This window comes from Balaenoptera borealis (assembly GCF_965194805.1).
Source record: "Balaenoptera borealis genome assembly, chromosome: 12".
NCBI lineage: Eukaryota > Metazoa > Chordata > Mammalia > Artiodactyla > Balaenopteridae > Balaenoptera > Balaenoptera borealis.
In genome coordinates, this window is record NC_138869.1 from 9,362,848 (window position 1) to 9,375,148 (window position 12,301).

General features: G+C 44.6%; 1 protein-coding gene across 1 annotated transcript in view; it reads right to left on the bottom strand.

Annotated features, from left to right (window-relative positions):
• The window catches only part of SYN2 (synapsin II), a 160,546-nt gene that overhangs the window by 42,341 nt on the left and 105,904 nt on the right, over positions 1-12,301 (bottom strand). The window contains exons 2-4 of the mRNA XM_082347928.1: positions 4,646-4,703; positions 3,288-3,379; positions 926-1,082 (exon numbers count right to left, since the gene is read on the bottom strand). Coding sequence (XP_082204054.1) covers positions 926-1,082; positions 3,288-3,379; positions 4,646-4,703 — 307 coding nt within the window. The remainder of the gene's footprint in view (positions 1-925; positions 1,083-3,287; positions 3,380-4,645; positions 4,704-12,301) is intronic.

A 12,301-nucleotide genomic window follows, 5' to 3' on the forward strand; every position in this document is an offset into this window, starting at 1 on the left:
TATAGGAACTGGATCCCCCAGCTGTCAGAGGGGAGGCCAGAGAAGCCCAGGACCATCACAGGCCACTTTCCCTCCTAGCGTCACTCTTCTCTCTGCTCAAACGTTTCTACTGCCTCCAAGACTTCCAGACTAGCCAAGGAGGAGAACACCAGACCAGCTTCTTCCTCACATGATAACCCAATTTATGCGAGAGAGAGTGTCATCTAGAGAAATCCTTGCCCTGAAACTTTGGTAAGTTACTTAATCCTTTCTGGGTCTCATTTCTCTGTAATAAGTGATAATAATGATAATAACTTCCTTGTAAGGTTATTGTGAGGATTAAATGAAGTTAATGTAGGAAAATCTCAGATGATGGCATCACATAGTAAGTGGTTTTATACTCTTTACCTTCCTTCTTTAATTTTCACATCTCTACGTGAAGGGGGGAGAGCTGATGATCTCTAAGGGCAGTTCCCGCACATATAAGTGTCTGATTGATATATGTGTGGATGAATCTCATTTTAAGGTTGTTCACACACTTGGTAGGACTCTGACACGAACATCCCTCTGAGCTGGACCATCCCCTTGGTCCCCACTGGCCTCAGGCCTTTCCAATGGGTAGACCTTTCACAGACAAGAAACTGGTATTTTTATTGCTGTATCCTATGGCTAAGGGCAGAGCCTACAGACCTGTAAGGGCGTCTTCACAGAATCTTTGGTGTGACTTCGCTGTGAGGCCAAAGGTCCACTCTGCAGCAAAGGCGGCCCAGCCCGTGATGACAAAGTCCTACTGTGAGAGCCTACCCTACCCTGTGTCCCAGCTGAAGCTCCTCCCACATCTTCTCAGCTGGCACCTACTGCACCTGGATCACCAGTGGTCCTCCTAGGGACTGGGAGATAAGAGGACCAGGGTCCTACCCTTTTACCTGGCGGAAGGGTAACTCACCACCCACGGCTTGTCACAGAAGTTGTAAATGGATTCCAGGGAGTTGATGCTGGGGAGGCCTGCATACTGCATGCCAATGATCAGGTGGCGGAAGTCCTCATTCTCTGCCATGCCAAACGCATGCTGCCGGATGAGCACAAAGTCTGGTCGAAAGGACCTGGTAAGAACGTAGAAGTCTGCCATCAACCAGAACCTCAGGTCATACATCCTCTTGTCTCCCATCTCCAAAGACCAAGACAGGGAAGGAGTCTTAGGGGTTACCTGAGCCAAGCCCCTCATTTTATCATTACTATTCTTTTATGGACTAGGAAATGAGGTATTATGTTTGGCACTTCTCAAAGGAGATTTGAACAGATTTCTGAAATTCTCTTATTCTTCCGGGTTAAGCATTGTCTTTTTCTAAGGTGCAAAAGCCCTCAGGAGGGAAGAAACACTTTAGACCCTCACACCTCAGGTCAACAAGAATTTTCCCTGTCCCTATGGGGCACGACAAGAGCTGAAGCTCCTGTGGCTCCAGAGTTGGTACCCCAAGGGGGTCCCAGCAGACTCCGAAGACAACACACTTGGCTGACTTCACTGCCCTGCCGTGTAGATCCCTGATCTCAGCATCCTGCTCTGACTCTTTAAAGCTGCTCCTTAAAATAGGCAGTGCCCTCATCAGGTCCCCTGGTGAGCAAGGGTCCAGGCTGGCTGAGGACAGATACCAGACGTCCCCATCTTATTTTTCCAAAGAGGATGCTAGGGAGGGGTGCAAATACTTTTTGCAGAACTGAGGTTGAGCAACTGGCTACAGGAAGCACTGAGAGTACACAGTGTTCCCATGCATGGGAAGGCTCCTTGCGTTTCACCTCTAGCCAGCAGAGCTGCCAGCCCCAGCTGCTCCACAGGACCAGGGCCTCCATCTTCATGCCCTGATTCCAGAGGAACCCCACCTTCCTGGAGAGTCAGTTCTGTGGCAGCATCTGCTCTCAAGGCTCTAGGCCTTGGCCATTTCACACATGTGTAATGACCTACCCGGTTCCCTTCCCAGGCACCCAACCAATCCCCACCTACAGCTCCAGCCCCACCTGGGCTCAGAGATCAGTCTTTTAAAGTGGGGGTGGAAGGACCTCTCCTCAGTCACTCGGGGGAGCTAGCATCAAGTCAGGTGGCATGTGCTCTGACCTCCTTGTGCCCTAGTTCTGGGAAACTGGCTCCGGCTGTATGCCTGAGACCAAACCTTATATCCCAGTTACACGCACTGAGCTCTAGGCTTGCGGTCAGCTCCTGAGTCCCCACACTGCAACTGGAAGGGCCTGCCTTATTTTTGCCAGATCCCTCCCAGCACCCTGACATGGGCCTTCCTGTCACCACCCGCTTGCGTCATGCATCCCTGTGATTCAGTCCATTTGCAGTTGGAGGAGCCCACCATTCTCTCTAGAAGGAGCTTCCTGAGCTCACCCCCACGTGGACAGACGTCTCTTTTTCTGTCCTCCTCAGTCTCCAGGATGGATGAGCTCACATTTCCTGACTTGAGGCTCCAGACACCTGAGTTCTGCCTTCCCTGTCACGGACCCAGGTCCTGTTGGACACTGGCGGCCTCAGTGTCAGGGTAGCATAGACTGAGTTAGGGAAAAGGGTGAAGTGAACACTCTTCCTGGAGCAATACCCTGATGTCTGAAAACCTGAAGCCACACTGTGCCCCAGGGAAGAAGAAAACTGTGGGAACCTTTCTCCCTCATCTGGAATCCTCATCACTTCCCGCACAGAACTGTTGTGTTACAATTGATGATGTCTGTAAGTCACCCAGCACCCCACCTGGCATGTAAGTGCTTTGTAATTGCAAATTTTCTTCCACCCACAATGTCCCTTCCCACCCCAGGCTTTCCTATCAGACTTATGAGTTCCCAGGAATTTGGAATACAGAAAGAACACAGGGCTGGGAGTTAAGAGAATTCACATAGAACACAGGGCTCTGCTACCAACTTACTGAGGGAATCTAAGCAAATCAATGTAAAAAAGGAGGCTGAACCAGAGCAGAGGTTTCCAAACTTTTTTTAAAAAGCAATGGAACCCTGTTTTCCAGGGGAAATATATTCAGAGATAAAAGCCCAGAGCTGCACTGGCTGAGGTAGGGCCGGAGTCTTGGAACACCTCTTACAGTTACCGCTCAGAGAGCTCTGAGCCCATGGAGCTTTCTCTACCATTGGCCTACGACCTCCCTAAAGGCAGGAGCTGGCTTCCTCTGCCTTCCTCTACCACTGCCGCACAGCACACATCATCAACTTCTGTACACTATACATAGCAATGCTATCCCACTGCAGGCCAGAGATGGTAACTGTGGTGACAGTGACAGTGACCCAGAGGACAGAAAGGACCTTACCGGACAACCTTCGTGCCATTCCGGAGCACCTGCATATCCACAGCATAGGTCCCATCTGCATGGGCCACCAGGTTGAGCTCTGAAAATTCTGCCTGGAAAATAACAGGAGGAGATTAAGAGCGTAAATTTCATGCTATGTGTTTTTTACTATGATAAAAAATGAATAAATAAAAATAACCGTGGGGGAATAAGCCCACAGTCCTGATTCTGCGAGGCCCTCCGCAGAGCAGCAACAGCATCCCTTCCACCAAACATTTATTTACCGTTTGCAAAGCATTTTCCCAAACTGATCTCAACTAACTCTCACAGCTACTCTACGAGGCAGGAGGGGCAGAGATAATTATCCTTATTTACCAAAGGAGCAGTTAAGTGACTTTTCTGGACAAACAAAACTTATTGTTGGCAGAGACAGGAGCAAAACTCAGGCCTTCAGACTCCCCACCCAGCATACTTTGTGCTGCCTCTACAGAGCGGGAATGCAAACTGGGGCAAACATGCCCTTTATCAATTTCAACATAAATGCATTAAGTTTTAGTTTAGGCAACTGGGTTTTTAGTTCTGCTCCGGCCCAACTAGCTGCATAAGATGTTCAGGCAAGTTACTTGTTCTCTCTGGGTGGACAGTTTCTCCCATCTATAAAATGGGAATAATTTTTTTATCAACCTTGCCTATCTAATAAGTTATTTTAAGAACTGAATGCAACAATGGATAGGAAAGGTACTCTGTAAATCACAGCACACCATGTAAGGAATGATGAGTAACTTCTATCATTACATAGAAAATACATGCATTGTTTAAACTGGACATCCCCCTATCCACTCGAATAGACCTAATCTCTATTTATCATGAAGCAAAGGGTACAGGAAGATAAAAAATGAGTCTTTCAGGACTTCACTGCATTAAGACCAGGAGGTGTTCTTTTCTAAGTTCTCTTTGAAGTGTAGCCTCAGGCGCAGAGGAGGCACCACTGGAGGCCACACACCTGAATGGCAGATGTGTGCCTACCCAGCAAGACCATGCCACCAGCAATATGTAGGTGTGGCCATGTCCTAGGAAGACATTCCTCTAAAGTGTTCCTCAGCCTGAGAACCCTGCACCCCCAGAGGGCCCCAAGAGCCACGCTGCTTGCCTCTCTACGGACACCAGAGCCATGAAGAGAAATCAGCGAAGTTGAAAGATGCAGCCTTCAGGACCATGTCTCATAGAAAAGTCCTGGAAAGGGCTGGGGGAGGAGATGGAGAGCCTAGAAGCTAGTGATGGACACTTATCTCCACTTGGCAGAACTAAATGGTTCATTCTGGAATGTCAAGAGGGGCCAACAATGATGCAGATGTAACCCTGGGCTCCAGGCTAGTTACCTGTTCCACTTTGATATCATAATCTCCAAGGACTTTTTTGCCCCGAAAGCACTTGGCCCTGGAAAAAAGGGAAAAAAAACCCACACAAATTAGTTCTGTACAGGTGTTTGCGGTCAGAAATTCACTCTCACAAAGACGAGGACCATGGCAGACAGAATCCCAAAATGAGAGTCAAGAGACCTGGGTCAGGGTTAGACCCTAAGTCTGCTATTGGATCACCATGAGACAGCCTCAGGCAAACCACGGCCTCCCCTCTATAAAATAAACCGAAAGGCCTTTCACTCTCAGGCATTGTGATTTTTTTTTTTAAATTGGGGAATGTGCAGCCATTGCTTTTTTTTTTTTTAAACTTTTTGGGTTTTATTTATTTATTTATTTATTTATGGCTGTGTTGGGTCTTCGTTTCTGTGCGAGGGCTTTCTCTAGTTGCGGCAAGTGGGGGCTGCTCTTCATCGCGGTGCGCGGGCCTCTCATTATCGTGGCCTCTCTTGTTGCAGAGCACCGGCTCCAGATGCGCAGGCTCAGTAATTGTGGCTCACGGGCCTAGTTGCTCCGCGGCATGTGGGATCTTCCCAGACCAGGGCTCGAACCCGTGTGCCCTGCATTGGCAGGCAGATTCTCAACCACTGCGCCACCAGGGAAGCCCAGGCATTGTGATTTTATGATAACATCCTTGGTCTTTCTGCTACAAAAGGAGTCTAGAACTAGCAATTTCCCTAATGTTACTCCTGGTAAAGACTAGGTCAACTTTATACATCCCTATAGTTTCCTTATCTTCCCCCATCTTGCGTTTCACTCTGATTTTCTAGTTGGTTTCCACCCTTGGAATTTTAGTTTCTAAGGAAACTGTTATTATTTTACCTCTTCATACCCATACTTCCAAAAAGGATTTGAGACAATAATTTAAAAAGCAAATATATCCAACAAAACAAGGATTAAAGGACAATCAATGAATGAAGGAGAGTTAATTATACCAGAAAAAAAGCAGGGGGCAGGGGGAGAGGCTGAGGAAAGCTTCTATAATTGAACACAAAACCTATCCTGTGTTTCTGAGCAGTCAAGAGAATGAGTCAAGCCTAGATACACTGTACTTATTATCTTCCCGTTTTGTCACGGAGCTGGAGGAACCTCACATTACAGCTGCTGGTAAGGGGACTGTTTATGCTTATATTTATAGCCATTGCTACGTTGCTCTTCACCTCCCCTTCCTCTCATAAGAGTTTCTTATCTGCCTTTATAGGCTGCTTCTCTATCTGTAAAAAGGACCTGTCCACATGCTACCTAGGTTGGGCTTGCTTTCCCAGTGCTTGAAATTTCAAATTAGTTATGTTTCACTGGAGGTTTTCTAAAAGTCCCTCTCCAAAACAAAGGGATAAACTAACATTTATTGGGCATCATGTTCTAGGAATTATGTGCTAGTTGCTTTCAAGAACGTCTCATTTAGTCCTCATAACAACTTATGAGATAGGGAGAAAGGCATTCATTTTCGAGATGAGGAAACAAAGACTCGGGATGAAAATGGAACATTCAAGGTCATATGGCAAGTTAGTGACGGAACCAATATTCACACCCAAGTCTGAGTCCAGAGTCTTTGGCGCTGCACAGCACTGTCTCCCTCTGCTCATTCATTCTCGCCATCCTTATTCCCACCATTACAAAAACTGACTTGTCATGTATGCTGCGTTGCATGTGTCTTTTCCCATTTTCTTTCTTCTGTGCAAAAGGGACTTGATGTTGTGAGCACTAGTTCCACTACAAATACTTCCTACACGAGTTCCTGTGAACTACCCAGGACGAGGCCAGGCTATTTCCTTTCCGATCTGGTTCTGGAACAGTCTGTTCTAGGAAGTTGTCATTTGTCCTATCCAAGTCTCTGGCTCCCCTCAAATTGCTCCTCAGAGGCATTCAGCCGTCCTGGAGCTGGATCGCTGAAGTCCATCCCCCTACCTCTGCCCCAGTTCCTTACTAAGCTTCATCAGCCTGCTTCCGGAGCCCTGTTCAACACACAGCTCAGCAAGCCCCTTGGGCAAGGGGCCTGTAGCACATCCCATCCCTTTTAGGGTTCCACCTTACTCATGGGTTTAAGTAATAGTCTATGCATGGCACTATCACTGCTCTGCAGATCTTGAGGACTCCGTAGGTCTTCGTCCACGACTATAAACAGAAGGAACTGGAGTAAATGATCCAAGAGGTTCCTTCCCTGTGTTGGTGAGGTGTGCCTACCTTGTTACCAGCAATGCTTTTCTGATGCTTCCTCCCATCTTCCTGTCTCAAAATAGCTCTCCTTCTGTGAGGTAAGTCTCAGCAGCATTAACGATAACCTCTCATTCTGTATGATGCCTTGCGTTTTCAAAGCACATTCTTACCTTATTTGTTCCTTACGACTCTGTGAAGCAGCCAGGACAGACAGTGCTGTCCATTTAACCAATGGGGAAAGAAACCCAGAGCAGCTAAACAATATGCTCAAATCACAGAGAAGTTCATAGGAGCTAAGCTTAGAACTAAGAGCTTATGTCTAGGTACTTAGATGCTGCCAAGGTTTTTAATTCACTCATTTATTTTGTGGGTTTTGAACACTGATATTGAAGTATAAATATAGATTCTGTCTGCATTTATCTGTCACTTTCTGCACCTGCCCATTGACCAAGTTGGCTAATGATACTGTTTTCAGGCCTTCTGCCCACCCCCAACTCTCTAATTATCTTAATGCCTTTTCCTTAAGGTAATCTGTCCTCTTGGAAATCTTAGTTTGTGTTTCCTGGCTCTGGGTGACGGACCTCTCTTGGCTGAGCCACAGTCTTACAGAAAAGGAGCCAAGATGGCAGGTGATAGAGCACAGAGTCTTCTTCTGGAGAATGAGAACATTCTCCCAGGTATTTTCATGAAAAATTTTGTAACTTACAAGCAAGTGACAGAATTACTTCCTGATCCTAAGAGAGCACTGTTAGGAAGCAGTGTGCTAGAATTCAGAGGGGTTCTGGATCACAGGGCTCTGGAATCACAGTCTGCACGGGAATCCTAGCTGTACACTTTCTTGGTTGTGTGACCGCAGGCAAGTGGCTTAAAAAAAAAAGTATGTCACATGGTTAAACCAATAAATCTAACTATCTTCAAAAGAATAAGATGGATAAGATGAAAAATACATTTTTCCTTTCCCATTTCTCTTTCATCACACACACTCCCCATTATCAGTTGCAAGCATATCCTTCCAGTGTGGGGAAATTGTGTGCATATATCTGCATACATATATGTTTCAAACATACATATGGCATCATGCTATATAAACTCTTCTTTTTTGAACCTTAATTTTTTGTTGCACTTAAAAATATACCAGTCCTTTGGGTAGGGTAGACATTTTAAAATATTAATTCTTCCCAATCCATGAACACGGGATATCTTTCCATTTACTACTTTATAATAACTTTGTATAGAATATAACCTATAAAAATATTGAATTACTATGTTGTGTGCATGAAACTAATATTGTAAGTCAGCTCTACTGCAATTTAAAAAATACATCTTAGTGATATGCTTTCAGCACATACTGATAGACGTCTTTCTTTGTAATAGTTGCATGAAATTCCATTTGAAGGTCATACAGTAATTTAACCAATATTTACTGGTGATATGGAGGTTCCTTAAAAAACTAAAAATAGAACTACCATATGACCCAGCAATCCCACTACTGGGCATATACCTGAGAAAACCATAATTCAAAAACAGTCATGTACCACAATGTTCACTACAGCTCTATTTACAATAGCCAGGACATGGAAGCAACCTAAGTGTTCATCAAGAGATGAATGGATAAAGAAGGTGTGGCACATATATACAATGGAATATTACTCAGCCATAAAAAGAAACAAAATTGAGTTATTTGTAGTGAGGTGGATGGACCTAGAGTCTGTCATACAGGGTGAAGTAAGTCAGAAAGAGAAAAACAAATACCATATGCTAACACATATATATGGACTCTAAAAAACAAACAAAAAAAGGTCATGAAGAACCTAGGGGCAAGACGGGAATAAAGACGCAGACCTACTAGAGAATGGACTTGAGGATACAGGGAGGGGGAGGGTAAGCTGGGACGAAGTGAGAGAGTAGCAGGACATATATACACCACCAAATGTAAAATAGATAGCTAGTGGGAAGCAGCCGCATAGCACAGGGAGATCAGCTCGGTGCTTTTTGACCACCTAGAGGGGTGGGATAGGGAGGGTGGGGGGGAGGGAGCCGCAAGAGGGAAGAGATATGGGGATATATGTATATGTATAACTGATTCACTTTGTTATAAAGCAGAAACTAACACATCATTGTAAAGCAGTTATACTCCAATAAAGATGTTAAAAAAAAACAAACAAAAAAAGTATAGGGACTTCCCCGGTGGTCCAGTGGTTAAGAATCCACCTTCCAACGCAGGGGACACGGGATCGACCCTGGCCGGGGAACTAAGATCCCACATGCCACGGGGCAACTGAACCCGGGCACCTGAACTAGAGAGCCTGCGTGCCGCAAACTACAGAGCCCACGCCCCCTGGAGCCTGCACGCCATAACTAGAGAGAAGCCCGAGCACCACAATGAAGAGCCCGCATGCTGCAACAAAAGATCCTGCACGCCTCAACAAAGATCGCGTGTGCCACAGCTAAGACCCGACACAGCCATAAATAAATAATAAATAAATAAATCTTGAAAAAAAAAAAATTTACTGGTGAGTGTTTAGATTTCCAGTGTTTGCATTGTTTTTGCTATTACAAACAGAGCTACAATGGCTTACATTTAAGAATATATTCATAAGATAAATTATTTTTTCCAGCTTTATTATATTATAACTGACAAACAAAATTGTAATATTTTAAGTGTACACCATGATGATTTCATACATGTATACTTTGTGAAATGGGATAAGCACAGATTAATTACCACACCCATCACCTCACATTACTAACTTTTGTGTGTGTGTGTGTGTGTTGTGTGCGTGTGTGTGGCGAGAACACTTCAGATCTACTCTCTTATTAGCAAATTTCAAGCATACAATACAGTATCATCCACTACAGTCACCACATTGTACATTAGAAGGATAAATAATTTATTGCAGAATTGCTGGTGTAAGGAAGAGTTTTTACTGATATCAGCACACTGCCCCCCCACCCAAGAAAAAGATCATTATATCACTCTCCCCAGTGTTTGAAAGTTTGGGAAAGTTACTTCACTTCCCTTAGTTACTCCCCCCCCCCACAATCCCTTGCTTAAGTTGGGCACAGAGAAGGTGCTCAGTAAGGACTTTCCGACTGCCAGTCTTGCCAAATCAATCCAAATTCACCCCCTGGTGCTCAGTCTAAACAGAAACCAACATGTACATCCTTGAAGCACAGACTAAAAATATCCATGGTGCGTGTGTTGTCAATTTCCCCCTATTGTAACATTTTCTTAACAAGCCTACCAGCTGAGGATCTTTGTGAGTTTAATGGCTTGCCCAGGCAATGAACCACCTCCCCTTACTGCTAAAATGAGTAGAGGCTTCTAGGTTTAACTCGTCTTACTCAAGGCACAGAATACCCTCAGGAATTCCCATCCTCTTGCAAACTAGGGCTCATGAGGATGAGGAGACATCATCAGAGACTTCTCTGCTAAGGCTGCCTCAAAACTTGGCCCAACCTTGCTAAGCCCAGCTTAAATACTCCCTCTTTATGCATGGGGAAATGGAGAAAGGTCTAGAATTAGGAACCAGGGGAACTGAGTTCAGGCCTAGTTCTACCACTTCTCAGCTGTGTGACTTTGGGCAAGTAACAGCCTCTCTGAGCCTCAGTTTCATCATGTATAAAATAGGGCTAATAATGATTTTAATAATAATAGCTAACATTCACTACGTACTAACCACTATCTTAAGTATTCTATGTATCTTACCTCATTTAATAATACCTGACTCACAGGTTGCTGTGAAGACTTAATGAAGCCAGATAAGAATAAATGACATGAAAGTGTTTTGGAAACTCTTAAATATTATGCAAATATAAAGTACTATTAGCAAAATGCAACAAACATTCATGTACCAGGTATTATTGCTGTTTTACTATGACCAGAGCCAACATGCCTTCTTCCTCTTCTGAACTTGCATCCCATTTATTGTCTACTCATGATATTTGGCTTATAGCATCATCATCTGATACCACCTTTCAAACTCAGTTGTCTAATAATCTGTGATACCCCTCCCCCACACCAGCCTCAGATCACTGGATTATGTAAGAATACTTAAGAGCAAGGAGTATCCATATGAGCCCTGGATTTTCCATCATTTTGGATTTAAAATATTGATTATGTCCTACTGTCATATTACATGCTCTGAGCTAAGGCTTGTACAAATATAATCAACATATCTATAAATTTCCAACTAATTCCCTAAACTGTGTACTTATTCACAATCAGGGCTTGCTTATTGACTGGAGATGTTAGGAGTGATGGTGCTGGCTGGACAGATGTAGAAAACCAGAAGAGGCCACCCTCAAGACTGAGTGGACTGAGTGTGTCTCTGCAGGCCCAGCCGTCTTCTCCTTTCTTCTTGCAGGTGCACGTCCCAGGGTGTCATGTTCTTTCTTCTCTCTTCTTCCCCACATGAAAATCTGTTCTCAATCTCCATCCACACCGGAACTAAAGGACCTAAAAACAGCCTAGAGTGTAAATCCTCCCTGGGTGCCTGAGGCTCGCACAGGGATCAAAACCTCAAGCTAGAAGATGAAAGCACTAACAATGCACCTAGTAAATGCCTAGCACTGGTTAGAGATAAATGTCCAGACAAGGTGCTTAGTTTCTGGGTCTTATTGTCTATAACTCAGGCCCTATTCTTTTGGTCAAGCATCTCAAGGCATCAAGAAATTAGAAAATAAACTAGAAATAGTAGAGGAATCTATTCCCTACCCTACACTCAAAGGGTAAATCAGGCCTGCCGGTCTTGGAGAGAGTTTGTGAGCGCCTGCTGCCACCCCCTGGCAGGATGTGTACTGCAGACACACCGTAGTCCTAGCTCACTCACCCACTGAGCTGACTCCACTGGCTGAGTGACAGCCCTCCAGGTGCTTATTTGCTGCTCTGACAAACCATGCCTGAAAATTCACTATTTCTCCTAAAAAGTGTGTGTCCACATACCCCAAGCTAGACAGTTGGCTTTTTGCCATCTGTAGAAAGAAAGGATGTGATTTATCAATAAATTCAGCAACAATTTCCTGAACACCCAGTGGTAGGTGCTGGAAATGTAAAAATGCATTAGTAGGTGCCAAGTAGAGAAAGCACAGTCTAGAAAGGGAGACCAATATACATGTCGGTAATTGCTAAGGACCCTTTCAACTCTTAAGATTTATAGCTAATATTCACATTCCCACCTTTCAATCTTTTCCTTTAAAAAAAGAATTTAATGCACACGACTAAAACAACAGCAACAAAAGTTTCATCTAGCTCAGAAAGATGTTCAGTGAAAAGTAAGTTTCCTCTACCTTCATGAAGCTCACAGGTTAGTGGTGGGCAGAAGCATAAATAAAAGGTCATAATACAGGGTATAAGCTGTAGCAGGGGTGTGGACAAGGCACTGTGGGAACCCAAAGGAGGGAGTTCTCTGCCTGGAGGAGTCTGGGAAGGCTCCAGGGACGCAGCTGAGTCTTAAAGAA